At 39.9% G+C, this 19,505-nt stretch overlaps 1 protein-coding gene across 2 annotated transcripts in view; it reads left to right on the top strand.

The window, feature by feature from the left end:
• The window catches only part of LOC134638490 (protein crumbs homolog 1-like), a 28,487-nt gene extending 12,131 nt beyond the window's left edge, over positions 1-16,356 (top strand). Inside the window, exons 4-14 of one of the 2 annotated variants that reach the window (XM_063489163.1) lie at positions 633-772; positions 1,703-1,888; positions 1,993-2,106; positions 5,174-6,109; positions 7,409-7,950; positions 8,483-8,648; positions 9,814-10,675; positions 11,169-11,192; positions 11,535-11,651; positions 11,804-11,930; positions 12,161-16,356. In XM_063489163.1, the coding sequence (XP_063345233.1) occupies positions 633-772; positions 1,703-1,888; positions 1,993-2,106; positions 5,174-6,109; positions 7,409-7,950; positions 8,483-8,648; positions 9,814-10,675; positions 11,169-11,192; positions 11,535-11,651; positions 11,804-11,930; positions 12,161-12,382 (3,436 nt within the window). In that variant the 3' untranslated portion in view covers positions 12,383-16,356. The remainder of the gene's footprint in view (positions 1-632; positions 773-1,702; positions 1,889-1,992; positions 2,107-5,173; positions 6,110-7,408; positions 7,951-8,482; positions 8,649-9,813; positions 10,676-11,168; positions 11,193-11,534; positions 11,652-11,803; positions 11,931-12,160) is intronic. The other variant, XM_063489164.1, reaches the window with a different exon arrangement.
• Positions 16,357-19,505: the final 3,149 nt, after the last annotated feature.

Genomic DNA, 19,505 nt, shown 5'->3' with positions numbered 1-19,505 from the left:
TATAAATTACACAACAAAACATTGTTTCCATTTGTATATTTTTTGTAAAAAATAAAATAAATCAAAACATAACATTTCATTGTTTCAGCTTGTCACATGTGAGGATGCACTTTAAAAAAAAATTAAATCTTTTACAATTTCACTGATATTTGTGTTTTGTGTACAATGTTGAGGTCAAGCGGAGATAACAAGATACTTGGAGCCCAGTGGGAAGTTTTCATCTTAACCTCCTAAGACCCAAACTCTTCCATGGCATGCATTTTTAATTTCTCTTTGTTTTTTGGGTGGATTGGGACCTGATGAATGTAAAAACAAAGAATTACAACATTTTTTTTAACCTGATTTTGGTTTCTGAGAAAAATTAGATCCACATTTGAGGACATTGGTTTTAAACTTCGATCGAACAGTGGCAGTATAATGTCCTTGTAAGTGGATATCAGGCCCTTGTAGAGCAAAATGTTGTATTTTGGTCTAAACACCCCAAAATGTGATGTCCACACATGTGGACACCAGGTCCTAGGAGGTTAAAATGCACTCTATCTCAACCAGCTACAACAGTGCAACAGTAATCTAATGTATAGTATGATAGACATGCTCAATCAGTCTAAGACTGCCTATCTTGTCTCTTCTAGCTATGTCTGTGACTGTGAGGGGACAGGCTTTGTAGGCGACTACTGTGAAGAGGATATTCCTGAATGTGCTTCTGACCCCTGCCAGAATGGAGCCACGTGTTTGGAGGGGACCAATCAGTACAAGTGCCTCTGTTGGCCAGGTACGTTGTGGTTCAACTTTAAGTCTAGTATAAACCAAATGTCACCATGGTTTAGGGCTTGTGTTATATAACTACTCACCAAAAATGCTAAAAAGTGAAAAAAAGAAAATAGAGCCATGGAAGCTGCGGGGTTTCCCATGCATAAATCAAACTGAACAAAGGAGTTAAGGACTCTTGAGTCTGAGGAAGTGAAAGGGCATAAAGAGCAGAGCCACCATTCAAAAGCAGGGAAATTCTTTAAAGTAGGAGGACGTTTTCACAAACAAAGATGCAGACGCAGGTTGAAGATGAGAAAAGCTAAGCTCATCCTGTACTTGTTTAGCAGGTGTCCCTGATTCTGATTAATTTACACTAATTTAAAGCCTTTTAAAAATCACATGAATTATAAAAAAAAAAATGCCCCCATCATTTGAAGGTCAAGCTATCCAACGAACTGTTTTTTTCTACCAGGCTGTAAACATGCTTTTTAATGCTGTTGTGTTGGACGTATCGTATCAGCTTCTGAACAACAAATTCAGAAATTATTTCTAACTTTGCATTGCTCAGCACACTTTAAAACACTGACATGCTAACACAGTTTTCTGCTTTGATTGCTCAGGAAACAATCAATCCCATATCTAATGGAAGGAGGTTAAAGTGGAAGCAATGTCCTGCTAAAGAAAGAAACAGTAGTTCTGGGTAGTAACTAAAGAAACAGCTTTAGAAAAGTCAAAACCCGGGGGGCTTGAATATTTTAGTAAAATGTTTATTTTGGTTACATTTGATGCTCCTCAGAAAGTATTTTTTAATATATTTAATATTTGAATATTTCATATTTTGTAGTTAAGACAATATAGCATAATGTTCTTACGACCATGTAAGTATGTTGACAGACACTGAATATTATTATAAGAATAAGTATATAATGTATTTGTGATTATGTGCAACCAGGTTACGAGGGAGACAACTGCCAGGTGGATATAGATGAGTGTGAGCAGCATCCCTGTCACAATGGTGGCAAGTGTTTTCAACGCTCAGATGTCGTGAACTACAGAAAGCTTCCTGAACTCAGCACTGCTGACTTCAGTTATGATGTGGCCGCTGGCTTCATCTGTCATTGTCTGCCAGGATTCATTGGTAAACCAGACTTACGGCAAAAACCACTTGAGTTTCTCTGTATGTTGCCTCGTTGATGTGAAGGTGACATGGATATAAATATCACTGATATAATCCTCTTGCAGGAGACGACTGCTCTGTTAATGTGGACGAGTGTGAGTCTGCTCCATGTCAGCATGGAGGAAGCTGCCAGGACCTCGTCAACTCTTATCAGTGTGTCTGTCCAGATGGCTTTACAGGTAGGAGACACCTCTTATCAGCTATTTAATTTTACCCCCTAACAAGTTGTGTTTTCTGTTCTCTTCCTTCAGTGTCACAAAGTAGAGGCTGTTATATAATCTATCAGGACAGATGATATAGAATCAGTCCAAATGATTCTGTGCTCAGGAAAAACAAATGTTAGCTTTGTGTAATCTGTTAGTTAGCCTCATCTGGTGTCACAGTGGTGAAGTGTGTGCTGAGCCTTGCCTGCACTAACAAATCAATGTCAGCTGGAGCAGAAACGACTCTCTTTAAAAAAACTCTCTTTATTTCCTTTTAAATATTTCTGTTGTTTTTACCTCAAGGTCCTCGTTTGTGTGACAATAGAAATTTGAACTAAACAGTTCAAATTGAACATTTTCATTAGGAGTCAGTGTAGATGGATTACCTAAGAATCTCCTATGCCAAACAAAAGTGCTTTCAAACTACTGAAAACAAGCGGACCCAGATCGCTAATCTTGAAGCCCAGAAATCTGCCCTGGAAGTGATGAGTTCAGCCAAAGGCTCTCATCAAGAAAATCAGAGCGTATTTGCTAACAAAATTATGACAGTAGAGGAAAGGAGTGGATGAGAGGGCACATGATATAGAGAAGCATAGCTGAAAACAACAGAGCCAATAGAAGGTGCCATATGTCAGGCGTTCATCTTAGGCATTAAATGTGGGTCTCCTAAGAAACTTGTCAGGAGGGAGGGGGGATTACAGCAAAGCTGCTTAGTAGCCTAATTAAAGTCCAATGAATAAAGGACAATAAACAAGGACCTTATCCAAATGATACATATGTCATGTGTCTTCCATCCTGCACTATATCCAGGGTTTCCAGGGTTTTTTTCTTCATATGTAATTAACATGAACAGCAGTATATTTTGAGCAGATCCACCACAGGAATTCTATGAGCACTTCTAAAAAGAGCAGGTGTACTTAGAACAGCACAATGATGCACAAGGAAACTCTTATTTTGTAGAATCTGAAGATTTTGTCAAAAATGTTATGCGTATACTTTGACTGTGAGCACTCTTTTCCTTGCACCCATTCTTTTTTGGGTACTTGGAGTGCGGGGTTTTTCAAGCTTCTTGCAGCACTTAATGTTCTTTTGGTTCTTCTGTGAATTTAGACTCTTCCTTCTTTTGAACTGGGATGCTAGATCATCTGTTGAAGGACTTCTTATTTTTGTAGTGGTTGAAAATGACTGTGGCTGAAATAATGGTCCATCCTATACTTGTTCCCAGCATGTCAAGTACTGCTATTTTGTCAAAGCCCCTGATATCTCAGACAGTATCCTGGCTGGCTGTGGCTCAGAAGGTAGAGCAGGGCGTCTACTAATTGGATCTCCTTGGGCAAGATACTGAACTCCAAGTTGCTCCTGATGTGTTCATTGGAGTGTGAATGTTGGCTAGAAAGCACTTACATGGATGAATAAGACATGTATAAAGCTCTTTGAGTGCTTAGGTAGAAAAGTGCTATATGCATACGTTCTTTGTTGCAGGTTAAGAGGTGCAAGACTAACTGATGAATCTTTTTTTTCCAAATCTTTAGCAATTATAGGAGAAAATGTTGACATAGAGACATTTTTATAGATTTAAAAAGCTTAGAAATTTAAAAATCAAATATCTGTTAAATGACAAAAATTTACAAATAAAATAATTTTTACATATCACGCTAATTTGACCACCGCTCCTGTTTTTACTGGTGCAGTGTTCAAAACTATAGTGACTGCAGTGGGTGATTTTTCGATCAGCTCTTCATTATGCTGCGAGTGTAATCAATCCAGGTTTCAGTAAGAAGCACATACAGTTCATTGCTACTAATGATTTCGCTGTGGATTTAATTTATACAAGAGCAGAGGGTCTTTGGGTTCTTGCTAAACAAAATGAAATATAGATATATATTGTATATATTATTATATAGTCCAGTGCTTTTCAAACCTGGCCCACACACCTTAAACACTGAACATGCAGCACCTCCTGCTGGCTCTTTACAGGAAGTACTTGGCACTGGTGAGTAACTACAAACCAGCTCATGGAGCAAGGAGGGGACTGCAGCACAGCATTCCTGTTGTCATACACTGACAGGAGCCAGCTGGAGGCTGGGAGCTAATCGCCTTGATAGGACTGAGCTGCAGATAGGAGTAGGAGTATAGGGTGTGAGTGAGGAAGGAGGAGGAGGAAGAAGGGAGGGAGGGAGGAATTCACAGACTGATGGAGGAGGGAGAAAAAAGGCAGAAAAAAAGGTGGGCAGGGCTGGTGTAATCACTTCTGCCTGTCTGCCTGGTACAGAGTAGAGAAGAGGAGGCACCTCTGGTTTATGTGTGTGCGTATGTTAGAGAGAGAGAGAGAGGGGACTTGGTTATGTCACTTCACTCATCCAGTGTGAGCTGTGTGTTGTCCATTGCCTCAGTGGGTCATGGAAGAAAAGAGGTTGGTGCTGCTGCTGTGCTGCTGCTGTGGGCCCTGGTGGGTGACAGGTATGATGCAGCACTCTTTGATTACATAGAAGAGATTTGCATAGAGTTACAAGGTTTTTATGAGAGTGGCGCATTGGCAGACTGAAGGAGCAGCTTTAGGACACCTCGGGTTTAGAGTGTTTCAGAGGACTAGGTTAATGCAAGTTGACTGCTGCTGTTGAGAGTTAATGTTGAACAGAGTTTGACAAGGCGCTGACCACCGATCACACAGATAGACTTTATTCCCAACACAGAGGGTGTGTCATACACAGCTAACAAATGCAATATTTAAAGGTTCAGTTGGTGCAGTCAACAAGACAGTCAGTAAGTTAATTGTGTTAGGGAGACTGAAGATCCTATTGTTGTCTAATTGTGAAATTAACAGCTATTTCCTCAGGTCATTTCCTCATCTGTTAATCGCACTAGAAAGCTCATCCCTTGTCTTCATCTACATGTGTGCTTCACTGACTTGATATCTAAGAGATTTAAGTCATGTTGTAGTGAAAATTTGATCCATGTGAATGTATTTTTAGCATGGGAAAGTTGGACAAGTGTTGCTGGAGTAAGTTGCAGTGACACTAAATGTCAGTGTTTCCTCATGCAGGTGTACACTGTGAGGTAGACATCAACGAGTGTGACAGTAATCCTTGCAAGAACGGCGCCACCTGCGAAGATGCTGCCAATTCCTACAGGTGTCACTGCCCTGTGCTGGAGCCCGTCCATGAGCCCTGGGGGGGGCGAGACTGCGACGTCAGGCTTGTTGGCTGCCGGCAGCACCAGTGCCAGCACGGAGCAGGCTGCGTCCCTGTTTTGATCAAGAATGGTGAACACAGCTACACCTGTGTGTGTCCTGCTGGCTGGACAGGAGATCACTGCAATACCTCCACCACCTTCTCCTTCAACTCAGAGGGCTACGTCCATATGCAGTTGCCTGTTTTCAAGAACAAGACAAAGCCAAATGTTCTACACATGCAGCTTCGATTCAGGAGTACTCTTCCTGACATGGTGCTCTACTACCGGGGCACCGTGGAGAACTTTGTCTCTCTCGAGCTTGTCAAAGGCTCCCTCCAAGCAAAGGTAAAATCAGGGAAGGTACTGTGGGCCAATTACCCAGGCCCAGTCAATGATGGAGAATGGCACACAGTAACCGTGACCATGGATGAGAGATTGGTTCTGGCTGTAAAAGGACCCGGCTGTGAGGAAGGATGCCAAGTAAAGAATGAGGGTCGAAACCATCTGATCTTCCTCCAATCCAGCTCCTTCCAACAGCTGTATATAGGAGGGGCACCACAGAAATATGTGGGCAACTTGTCCAGTGGAAAGGCATTCATTGGCTGTGTGGAAGACTTTCAAGTTGACTATAAGCTGCTTCTGCCTCAAGATCTCATCAGGGAGGAGAATATGGGCTTGGAACTGGGATGTACCAAACAAGACTGGTGTGGTGATGACCCATGCATGCAGCGTGGACAGTGTGTGGATATGTGGGTCGGTGCCAGCTGTCAGTGCCATCGACCGTACTATGGAGAAAACTGTGAAAAAGGTAGGAGTAAACATCTCACCTCTGCTTTGACAGAAAAAATGGTTTTCTGGACAGATTAACAAAACAGGGAAGAACTTCTTAGGTTTAGTAACTCAACACACAAAATCCAAGGTGTCTTAGGGTTATGGTTAGATTCACAGCTCTCCCTTTATTTGGAAATTTTACCTATTGGGTATAACTAAATGGAAATCTTACTGTGAACTGCGAGGTCACAAAAAGAGACTTGATTCAAATGTTACATCTTCTTCTGCTTTTTTTGGCTGCGGCTAAAACGCAACCTTAACACAACACCATCTGTAAACATGGTTTGATCTAGTGGATGTTAAGAGGTTACAAGTAACAGCTTTAATGCTAGCTGCATCTGCGTCAACAGCCATATGTCATAAGAAGCAGATATTCCAGTCAAACCAGAAGCACTGAAAAGTGACTCCAGGGTTATATTAAGCAAAATCACCTCTTTGCCAGCTAAGAGTAATTGCCACCAAAACTAGAATTGCAAGAGAGAAAATACAAACTAATGATTGATAAAGGCAAAGCACCTTTCAACAGCTCAGTAAAACTAAGCAAAAATGTTTTATTAGACTATGGCTTCCTTTTAAATAATAACATCGGTCAAAATCTGTTAATAATGTTCAAGCCCAGGCCAAGGCACAGTTGATGAGTCTTGAAAATGGTTTCTCATTGCAGTGGTGGAATAGTAAAGCTGGGTATTGTTCAAATTAGGTTCTGTTTGAGGGGATTGTTGTTGTTGTGAAATTACACTATAGAAATAAAAGAAAATTGAATGAAATTGTTTCAAAAAATACTGAGTACAGAATGTAAAGTAATAAAATATGAAATTTATTCACAAAGCAGAAAATGACCCAAAATGCATTAGTTAAAAACTGAGTAACATCTTTTTATTTTACCTTAGTGTGCAGTTGTGGTTACTGCATAACTTGGCATTAATTTAAACTAATTTAGCCAATTACTTTTAGTTTTTGAATTAAAGAAATTACTGTTTGCTCTAGGATCTTATATGATATATCACACAAATAATCATAATGAAATTATAATATCATAAAGAAAGAATGTCATAGTAAATGCTACTGATGCTACTGAAGAGCTAACTAACCAACCTCTGCAATCAGCCTAAGCAATTAGCCTGATTCATACATGTCACAGTGCTCGTCATTTGTTTAGTACTTAAAATCTTAATATGAAAAAAAAAAACTAATACATTTGAATAATAAATATAATAAAATCTAATAGTGTATGAGATAAAATACTAAAACTCTGTCCTTCTTCCCCCTACTTCAGAGTACCCTTCCTGGACCTTTGGACATGAAAACAGCACCAGCTATTCTACGTTCAACATATCAGAAATTCACGGTGACAACTTTACCATTTCGTTTTTTATGCGCTCTCTCAAACACAGTGGCATGCTCCTGCAGTTTCATCGAGAAGGAGATGCCTACCTGACTATCTACCTGAAAGAAGGCACTGTTGCTATCTACAGTCCTCACACCACGCTTCTCTCAGAAGCGAGATCAGTTACTGATGGGAAAAATAATTTGGTGATTGTAAAGGTACATTGTGGCCATGTGGTTTTTCCCAAAGCGGGCAATAATCGTGCCTTAGGAAATGTGAGTGTAGAAGCCGGGGATGTGGCATATGTTGGAGGGCTCCCTGCAGGCAAGAGCACGAATGCCTGGGGTGGAAACTTCAAGGGCTGTCTGCAGGACATTCGACTGGATCACAAGCATCTGGTTGCTGAAGGTTATCCAGAGGGGATGGAGGTTTACCAGGCAAGCACCGAGGATAACCTGCTGCCAGGATGCCAAAGTGATGATACGTGCAAGGTAAAGGATGTGGTGCATCCCTGTTTAATTTCTCATGATTTATAGTTTTATTTATAATTATTTATTATGGTGATGGATTGGTAAGTACAGTCCCCTCACAGTGAGGTTTCCTGTTTGGAAACATTTCTATTTGACTACAGACAAAATGAAATGAAGATTTAACTCATAACTTTTATGATGATATATATATATATATATATATATATATATATATATATATATATATATATATATATATAGAGAGAGAGAGAGAGAGAGAGAGAGAGAGAGAGAGAGAGAGAGAGAGAGATATTAATATACGCTGCAAAGTTGATTTATGGGAAAATATATGGCTCTTGTATCTCATGGCAATTGCAGGACTGTCTAATAGCTTGGTTGTGATAACCCTATTATCATTCATCTGGTTGAGAATCCTGCTGATCTTTAAGTTAGCGCTCAATCCTCTTAGTAGCCTTAACCTATGCGGTCGCATCAGGTGAGAGATTTTACAAGCGATGGTCTAATCCATCCATCTGTGTTTGTCTGTGCACAGGATGAACCGTGTTTCAATGGTGGACAGTGTCAGGTGACCTGGAATGACTTCAGATGCAACTGCTCCACCAACTACCGGGGTCAACTATGTGAGACTCGCTTGTGGTGCGTCGAAAAGCCCTGCCCTGAGGGAGTGCGCTGCATGGAGCTGCAGGATGGTTATGAGTGTGAGTAATCCCTTAGCAGTGATTGGCACTGTGTTTTTTCAAACCAGAGAGATTCAGGTCAGGTTTATTTGTTTCTGCTCTTTTTCTTTTAAATCAGGAATCTTTTATTAAAGTTTATTAGATTTTTAGGAAGACATCTCATGAGATCGACAGAGAGACTCGGTGACCTTAACAGTTCTGTAGCAGGTGCAGAAACATTATGTTGCATCATATTGAAGTAGTTTATATGGCTTTTACTGTGTAGCAGCATTGAAGTGGCACAGAGAGCAACATGAAAATGGTTCTACAGAACTATATTGTTTAGTCATCAAGTGTTACTCTTTACTTTGTTAGTGCTACAGCTAATCATTTAGCTCTTTAAATAATCAAAATAATCTGAATATGAATTTATATAATCTTTGATATTTCTGGTTCTTTTTTGCAATTTTGTGCTTAAAAATGAATTTTGCAATTTATTTAGGTTTTTTGGAGGGAAAGCAAGAAATCACACTGCTGATGTAGAAGACTTAAATACTAAAAATCTGATGTATCAAATATGATAGACTAGGCATTGGTAGAGCAGATGGTATATCAGTCAGAAGGTCAGTGGATTGATCCCTGGATCCTCCAGTCCATGTGTCAAAGTCTCCTTGGACAAAATACTTGAACCCCGAGTCTGTGAAAGTTAGATAAAAGCACTCTAAGAGTGTGTGTGTGACTGATTGATTGAGACTTAATCACTTAGCAGGAATCATTTTTAGTGCTCATCTAATTCTAAAAGTAATTCTTTCCTCCCATTTTTACAAAGTGTTTGCCACAGAAGACTTGCTGCATAAAGCAGGTCCCTTGATCCAGAAGGATATCTGGGCCTGGATTAGTTATTTTCTTAACATGATGCCACTGTCTTCCAGGTTTTCTTATTTCAGTCTTACAGTGTTATTCAATACTTCCTGAGTCAAGATTCGACTCTAAAAGACTTCTAAGGTGGGCGAAGTCTCAACTCTGATCAAATTTTCATCCATGTCCCTCAGGAAAGACCAACAGACAAATCAAAAAATGACCTCCTTGGTGGAGGTGAAAATTAACGTGATGTCTCTGAACCAGCAGCATTTATTTTTTCAAAAATTGTTTCCTAATATAGCTGTTTGTTAGTGCCAGTAACTCTCATGACGTTTTCCCCTCACAGGTTTAACTGAAGCCATTTTTCAAGACAATTCTCTCCAGTACATTGCCCAAAGCTCCCTGCTGAGCTCCGTAACCAACATCACCATGAACATACGAACACGGGATGAGAACGGGATCTTGCTGCGTTCTGTCAACACAACCGAGGTCTTCTGCCTGGGCCTGCTCAACTCCAGCCTGCTGGTCAAACTGGACAGTGGGGATGGTGCAGAGCTGCAGGCCTTCACGAGCGACAGGACAATTGCTGATGGGGCATGGCATCACATTCAGCTTACCATGGTTGACCCAACACAGTCAGAATCGCGCTGGCGCCTCACCGTAGATGGACAGAGAGCTGGTGTCAGCTTTGGAATAAGTGGCAACCTCAACTTTCTCAATGACACCAAAATCTGGCTGGCAGAAAAATACACAGGATGTTTAGGAGAGGTGAGGCTGGGTGGGGTCTACCTACCACTCATAAAGGTAGCAGATCCACCTCAGATGAGCCGATTCACCAGAGTGGGTGGCCACGAGCCAAGCATTGGGTGCCGAGGTGCACCTATTTGTGATTCGCAGCCCTGTCTCAACCAGGGTGTGTGTCAGGACCAGTTTAATGAGTTTAACTGCAGCTGCACACCTGGATGGGAGGGGGAGCTGTGTGAAACAGAGATAAATGAGTGTTCTTCAACTCCTTGTGTCTACGGTACATGTAAAGACCTCCTGGCAGACTTCCAGTGTGAATGTGAGCCTGGATACAAAGGGAAAGACTGTGGGGAAGAGGTGGATAACTGTCTGGAGTTCAAGTGTGAGAATGGAGGAGACTGTGTGGAAACACAGGAAACTCACACCTGTTCGTGTCCTCCTGGCTACATTGGAAAGCGTTGCCAGTGAGTATAGCCTTCAGCTTCTTTACAGCGCATTTTTTTAAATGTGCAAAACTGCACCAGGCAAAACTTTGATTGCACTGACTCAGGCAATAGTCCTCTATATTGAAATTTCTCCTGCAGTTGTTACTTTTTTATTAACATTCTTAAAGAATTTAAAATTATTCTTTCAAAGGATGATTACAGGCTGCCTGAACGTTATGCAGAGATTTATTTCAGATCGATTTGTCAGTTGCCTACTTATTTCTAGCAGTTTGTTATAGCATTTATTGTGTATTGCAGTGGTTCCCAAACTTTTTTTGCTAGGCCCCCCTTTGTTTTACAAGAAAATGTGTGGGAGCCCCGTCAAAAAACGTGTCCATTATGCTAGCATTGTCCAAGCATTCTTTTTTTTTTTTTAGTCATACTTTCTCTTTACAGCTATTCTTCTTTTTCACCCTCACAGCTGTGTGATTTTTTTTTCTCTTTGCTGCATAAATTTGGCCTCATGTTATAGAACTATAACTGAAGCTCGCTTCAGGTAACACTTACAATTTAACTTTGTGTTTTATCCTTTTTTCAATATACATGTGCCCTGAAAACTATTATTTTTTACTAGAATAGCACTTAAACACTAGTAAACTAGGTGATCAACATGAATAATCTGCCAGTGTCATCTGAAACAAACAGAAATGCCAAACACTTGATGGTTTTAGCTTCTGAAAGACTTGTTTTTCCAGTCTGTTTTTCCAGTCCTGTATTTTACGGAACACAATATCCAATAACCGGAAGAGCTGATGAGCTTCAGCTACTAAAAATAATCATTAGCTGAAGCTCTGCTGTCGAAAGCCTCCTTGAGAAAATGTGTTTGTGTGTCTAATAGATGGCGTTTTCCTCCTGTGGCATGCAATGCGAACACTGAGTGTCTTAATGGAGGAGTTTGTATTGGAGGTGACTCTGGGGGCAACTGTACCTGCAAGCCAGGGTATGCTGGAGACAGGTAAGAGTACGACACTGCACACACTCCTTTTCCACACCCTGTACTTTTAAAAGTACATCTGAACCACATCTAAGTAGAAAGGTCAGAAGGGCACATGTGAGCTGCTGCTCTGTCAGTCAGTATTGTGCTAAAACCTTGCTGATGTGTTTCAGGTGTGAGACAGAAATAGATGAGTGTGAGTCCAGCCCTTGTCTCAATGGTGCCACCTGTCTGGACAGACTCAACCACTTCCAGTGTGTGTGTGTGTCAGGATACACTGGCACGCTTTGCGATAGCAATGTAAGTGACACACAGCTCCATTCACCAAAACTAGCTGTAAGTTAATGTGCTTAGTTCTGCTCAATGGGTTTGCAGTTTGAAATGCCTTTATTTGAGTCAGGTTTCCTTTAGCTACAAGAGAAAATATGATTAAACTTCCAGAGCAGTGCTTGAAATTGTGCTTCAGCTTCTGTCAGTCTGAATCTTTATCCACACTTAAAACTAAGCTGGTCTGTGCTGTTCTCTTTCAGAAAGAGGAACAAACAGAGCGAGTTCCATGGTTGGCAGTGACCATTCCTTTGACCACTCTATGTGTCTTACTGGCCATCCTGGTGGTGTTTTTTCTCATCATGACAGCACGAAAGAAGCGTCAATCAGAGGGCACATACAGCCCCAGCTCACAGGAGGTAGCTGGGGCCAGACTGGAAATGGGCAGCGTCCTCAAAGTGCCCCCAGAAGAGAGGCTTATCTAAGGCGTGAAGCCTTTCCTCACAGACTTACATCCAAAGGATGCATATTAAGGGCGAGAGATCAAATAGTCCTCAGTGTTATCCTTTGCACAAGGAAAGAGGTAACAAAATAATCAGTATCACATTTTCTCTCTAGAAAAACTTGTGACATTCACAACTTATAGGTGAAGACTTCAACATGGATGCTGACAGAGGCAAACTAGACTGTGCTGGTAGAAAGAGTTTGGTCATTCGATGTTTAGCTCTCTGAAAAGTTGGGCGTTGCTTTTCACACTAAATCTGTTTTGCATAAATAAAAAGGAAAGAAGAAAAAAACTGCACCACAACAAGGGCTCAGGAGTAGACCGAGAGCACCACAGAGCCCAACACATGGAGCTGAACTCCAAAGTGCTCAGGTCCAGATCGAATCTGAGCTTTTATGGGATGTGATCAGAACCGCCCCTGGAAGCTAAACGGACCAAAATGTCTGCTGCTAGTCCCAATGAAAGACCCGAGGTTTTAACTGAGAGAGCCAACATTAGGTTTTCATGTTGTGGCTGATCCGTGCATGTTGCGGACTACTTTGTTCCCCACTATTTGTGGTAGTTTTAGTTACACACTGAAGTTTGCGTGCTTATTTTTTTAGATTTTTCTGGAGCCAGACGTCATTTTTATATCCATCATCTCTTTTGCCATATTGGGCTTTGCCATCTGATTTTCCTTTCTTTCCTTCCACAGTGAAGCTTTTTTGTCTGAAAGAATGCATTTTGAATTAAATTACCTTGATGTTTAATTTCTAATTCAAAAATGCTCCCAGGGATTACACTTGCCTAATATAAATGATGTCCCACTGGAAAAGAGCATTGTTAATATTTTAAAATCAGTCAGGTTACGAGCGACTCAACTACAGTTAGGCATTGGGTATTGGGTAAGTTGATATATATGCACACCTTTTTATACAATTTTTCTAATTTAAAAATAATGAAAATGCTATTAACAAACAAACAAACAAAAACTGCAATGCCAAAGGATTGGATGAGACTTAGTCGTAGTTTTTTAGAAAACAAAACCCAAACCTAACTCTAACCCTCACCTTAGCTGTGTTGCTGGTGACCTGGTGGATGTTAAGAGGTTAAAGCACAATGCAGTATTACTCAAGGAGCACATCTGGCTCGGGTTTGTGTGAATAAAACAGTACAGAAAGTTCCAACACGTTCTCATCCCAACACGTAACATACCGACGCTACGTGACGAATCCTCAGTATGTTCAGAGGCATGAGAGCTGTTTGGAATGAATCTCTACATGTCAATGTGTTTTACGTTCTGACCATGAATCACTTTAGGAAACACTATCTGATAGGGTTAGGGTTAGAGCCTCTGCTCTAAGGGTGTGTTAGCACCGCGAGCGGCATTCTGTTGGATTCAATTGAGAATCCGGAGCGTCTCATTTCACGCTACATTGAGACACCTCGGTCCGTGACAGATCGTCGGTATGTTACGAGCTGGGAATGAGAATTCTCTGGAAAGTTTGTGTGATGGAAAATGAGATCAGAACTCCAAATGGAGCGTGTGGCTAGACATCGCTGTGGCCTAAGTAGGAGTAAAAAAACTAACTGCTGTATTATATTGTCAATGTGCACTGTATGACTCAACACAGTCAACCACACTATCCATTCTTTATTATTGAGTAATTATAATGTCATTGTTGTTTGCATGTCTCTATGCTGTGTTTACTTTGCTGCAAAAGTTGAAACCACTGAATTTGTTTTTATGTTTGTTTATTTTGATATATTTTACGTGTCAGAGTGTTTTGTTGTAGAAATGTTACTGCTGTAGTCTGAGGAGGTCACATCTGTATTTGTGGACATGAATACACAAAGGAAACACACATACCATTATTACATGTTATGAGTTTATACATTCCAATGTTTATACACTGTGGCCAACGACCAATCATTTCGCTTAATTTAAGCTTGTTGTTTTATATTGTTTCATAAATACTGATCAGACTGAATTTGACCTTGAGAGTAATGTAAAGAATTCCTCATTCAAGTTAACAATTACAGGAATATTTTAAAGTTTGAAAGCACTGTCTGTGCATTTGTAGTCCTGTTCACCTGCTCACTTGCCTTTTACTCTGTATTCACCAGTGCTGCTGACCTTTACAGCTAATGGATGGTGCAGAGGTCATACACTCACGTAAAACTTTAAAAATCATGGAAAAACACAAACAAGTGACATACAAGTGACAGCTGAATATTGTGAATGTTTCATGTTTGAAGTTTACATTGATTTTGTTTCATCCAGCCAATTACATCTGCCCTAATACAGATCGGTGGCCAAAAGTATATACATATCCGTTTCTGTTTTATTGGGTTAGTGAGGTGCTGGATTTCCACTGAGGAACAGTGAGCTTTTATTCACACATAGCTGCTGTTCTACTCGAGACAGTTCTTAAGGAATGTTGTTCCGATTTTTCGGCATGAAGCGAGAAACATTACTGATTGTAGGTTACAATAAACGTGATGAACCAACCCAAGTGATTGTGATACATCATAGCTTAGTTTTATTTTGCATAGGATGTGTAGAAGAGAAATGTGTTGGCAGACTGTGTTATAGTTCAGATGTTTTGGTGCTCCGACAACTCTTACACTTAAGGAAGGTTCTGGGAAATTGTTCTTGGTTTGGTCTTTTCTTTTGCTAAAGGAACATTTCAGTTCAGTTATGTGCTTATAAATTTCTGTTTTAACATGTCATTGCATGTTAATTCCAAACATAAATGTTCTTAATTGATTTGTGGAAGAACTCACGCCCATACAGCACATTTGGAAGGAAGTGGAATGCCAAAACTTATACCTGAATATGAAATACTATTGATATTGCTGAACAAGTAAATGTCTTCAGTCAGACTGTGAAAAACATCAGCTGGGCAATGAGAACTATGGGGAGGGAAGCTTTTACACCTACACATTAATGCTCAGAGGTTTTTTTTATTATCTTAAGCAGTGTAATATCCACATAATTCTGGTCATTATCTGTATATTTTTTGAAGATTTAAAACGTTAGAGTTTAAGTTACAGTTTACCTTGTGTCCTCTGTATGCACAGAGTTTAATTGTACATGCAGAAATAGACACCCCAAGCAAACATCCCAATCATCAAGGCATGACATATATAAATTTAACAGAATAAAAATATTCCTGCACTATTTACTGTAAATTCAGAGGCTTTATTTGCAAGTCTTGCAACCTGGACGCCCTTTAATATGTAAGTGTTGACTGGACTATGCTGGTGAAATAAATGTGGTTATTCATGAAGTTTTTTGTGGAAATAATCATACTGTGTGGTAATTATTAGTCAGGCTTGTTTATATTTCTGCAGGGCACCCATAGTGTTTAATAACAGTCTGAAATCCCTAATTGGTCCCTTTAAAGTGAATGTAGAGGTATGTGCCTTCATAGGATCCTGTGTTATTTGTAGCTGTTTAGATATTTTGCATCTTAGAGATGACATATAATACTTTAATCTCATGTTGATTAAAGTATACATACAGTATTACACAATGTCTTTTAACAGAATATGCACAGGGTAGATAAATATCTCAACTATGTACAGTATGATAATAATGATTTTTACACTGGTGGTGTTTTTACTGAAACTGTGCCATGTACGGTGTTCTTTAGATCTGTGCACGAGGCACCCGACTCCAAAAGATTACAGTCTGTTCAGAAAGCCCTGACAGTTTGGTTTTGTTGTTTAGAAATGTTATTTGGTTTATGAGTGAAATTAATGGGTCAGCACACTTGTAGTTGTCGACACTGAGACTGTAACGGTCTTACAAAGCTCGTGTGTGTAAAGCAAAATGTATATTTCCCATCAATGTTTATGGTTAGTGTTTGTTTATGTATATAAGAGACATGAGGCTGGATATGGGATCAGGTTATTTTGAAATGTGTCTTAATCAGTGTTAAAGTAAAAATAAAACACCAAAATGTATAACATGGATGATCTTCTTTTCCTCTGTGAAGTCAGTGATGTGTATATTTTACATTTGAAGATCCACCATGTCAGGCTTCAGGTGCATTTTATCTAAATGCTAAACACATTCTCAGTACAGTGCATCTGGAGAGTGCTTACAGCACTTCACTGGGTCAACATTTTGTCATGTTACAGCATTATTCAATATTGAATTACACACGCAATAACATAATGACCAAGTGAATACATGTTGAAGGTAAAAAACAAAAACAGAACATCTATCCATCCATTCGCTTCCACCTATCCTTTTCAGGGTCGCGGGTGGTGCTGGAGCCTATCCCAGCTATCATAGGGCGAGAGGCGGGGTACACCCTGGACAGGTCACCAGTCTGTCGCAGGGCAAAAACAGAACTTGTACATATTTATTCACAGCTTTAGCCATGACACTCAGAATTGAGCTCAGATGATCTGTCAGATGTTTCTACAAATTGATTGGACTCCACCCGTGGTAACTTCAGTTGATTGAACTTATATGGAAAGGCACACACTTATTATAAGGTCCCATAGTTGACAGTTTATGTCAGAGCACAAACCAAGCCATGAAACCCAAGGAACTGTGTGTAGACCTTGGAGATAGGTTTGCATCGAGGCACAGATCCAGGGAAGGGGACATAAAAGAATTCTGCAACACTGAATCTCCCAGTAACACAGCGGTCTTCAGCGTTTGTAAAGGGAAGGAATATGGAACCATGGCCCCGCCCCTCCCTGAGCCTGGTTCTGGTGGAGGTTTCTTCCTGTTTAAAGAGAGTTTTTTGTTCCCACTGTCATCAAAGTGCTTGCTCATAGGGGATCATATGATTGTTCTCTGGAGGTATTATTGTAGGGTCTACCTTACAGTATAAATTACCTTCAGGCGGCTGTTGTTGCAATTTGGTGCTGTATAAATAAAATTGAATTGAAATTAATTATATCGTGGTAAAAAATGCATTACTATTAAATATGGTATATTTAAAAATATATATTAAATATGACTACTGAACCACGTCCACAGCCCTACTCCTTTTTAATAAACATCTTCTTTTCCCACTATGCACTGCTCAGCCTTCTCACATTTTCCTCCCCCATTCTCCCCTACTATTCTCCCTACTCTTTGAAGCTATAATAGTGCATTCCTTTGTGTCTCTGAGTGACTCCTACCCAGGGTAGCTGTTAGCTTGGTCAGTACTTTTCCTCATAATGATGGCAAGTTAAGCAGGGCAAGCATCCTCCTCCTCCCTGCTCCTGCAGTGTGGGGGCAGAGGAGCCAGGAATTCTAGAATTAAAGTCTAGCTTGGCTGTGACAATCCAAAGTAAAAACTAAGGTATCACGTATGTCTCAGTCACTTCAACAGGCAGCCTGCAAAGCTATTCTTTCACTGAAATATATGCCATTAGAAAGTTGATGTATCAAATTTTTCTGTCACCACAACATGGAGACTTTTTAAAAAATGAATTAAGCACCACAAACTCATTAGATATGGATCCATTATATTGAGTTGGTGCAAATATCAGAGGCAGATATATGAAATTAGGACAAAAATAATATTTAAAAACCAACAAACTGTCAGAACACTAGAGAAAGGTGGTAAAAAAGTCATAAAATATTTGTTTACTTTAGCAGTTTCTCTTGATATCGGTTTTTCTTGCTCTGCAGCTTGTCACACTTGCTCCACCCAGCAGATGTCCTCTGACTTGCTCCCAATTACCTGATTCATATATGCACAGACAAACCTCACCCGTTCTATTCTCCAATTAGGTACTGTATATTTCACCTGCTGTCTTGCCTTTGTTCCTTGTCAGTTTGCCTCACGCATGTGTATCGTCTTACCTCCTGACTGTCTTTTATTCTTTTTGCCCAATTCCTAATTGTTCTGCTAACCTGCTTCCAAGCTTCTCTTTTCTATTTAAATGTACTAACTGACTAACCAGGATGTGTTTTCTTAATTCTGTCTTCACTTTTTGCCTTTTTCTTGCAACTTTTGCAAAATGTGCAATTTGGCTAAATAGATGGTTTAACCCTACCATGGCATGAGCAGGAGGCATCATTAGACCATTTGACTGTGCTTCTTGATTAAACAAAAAAAAAAAACCATTAAAAAATACATCTATTTTTGACTTGTTGTTTGAGGTCCGGGGGTTTGGTCCAGTCCTGTCATAGTATTTCCTGACAGTAGAAAAAGTATAGTTATAATATATTTGGTGTAACGACTTGCTTAGACCCTGTTTAAGTAGTTCATTGCCACCCAATTGATTCTGTTTTATTTTTATTGTGTTTTTTTCCCCTTTAGTGTCCTTTGTGACCTTTCATAGGATGAGCCACACAACAGTTCACATAGTCCAAAAACATCAGAAGTAGGACTGATTAAAGCCAGCTGCATAGAATTGTGCAGGTCCACCTAGCTTTACTGAAAACAGCTCTGTCCACCGCAGGTATGAACACAGGACCTGTGGGGTGTCCTCTGATGTTTGGCACCAGAATTTTCTTCAGTCAGAACCAGGTGTATTGGGCCTGTTTCCATCAAACAGATGGTAGTTTGGATCTAGGGAGGTGGAGGCAGGTTAACTTCTTGAGGTTATGGCATTAAATGTTGGTAATGAGCTGGATCAGGTTCTATAAAGCTTGTGAGCTGCAGCATGTTGCTAAGCCAAAAAGGGGCATATGATGCTAAAATTTACTGAAGAGATTCTTGCATCCAGGAGGAAAAAATTCATTTTAAATTTGAAATGCAAGAGCATTTGTTGTGGAGCTTTAGACTTCCAGGACCTGTTCTTTATATGTGGATTAAAGTTTTAACCTGATGAACCATTAAGCAAATGGTTCATCAGGTTATAAACCTGCTCCCGAGCAGGTCTGACTTTATGGATATGTTGTTGGATGTGTGACAATCAATCCAACACCTCCTTCTATCTAAGGACAAAGATTAAATGACTTCATTTAACCAGAGTTTGAACAGAGCACTGACGGTATTTAAAAAGAACATTTAAGAGGAAATAATAATCTGGATTCCCTTTTACCCTGTTTACACGCTCAAAAATCAACTGATTACTGTATTCTGTGTGTATCTAAAATATGTTTCATGTGTTTAACATAATTCTGATAAAAAACAAACAAACCTTCAGCTATAAAATGC

Source organism: Pelmatolapia mariae, linkage group LG12 (genome assembly GCF_036321145.2).
Source record: "Pelmatolapia mariae isolate MD_Pm_ZW linkage group LG12, Pm_UMD_F_2, whole genome shotgun sequence".
In the NCBI taxonomy this organism is placed as follows: domain Eukaryota; kingdom Metazoa; phylum Chordata; class Actinopteri; order Cichliformes; family Cichlidae; genus Pelmatolapia; species Pelmatolapia mariae.
Note: the sequence above shows the minus strand (reverse complement) of the source record. Positions and strands in the feature narration are given on the sequence as shown.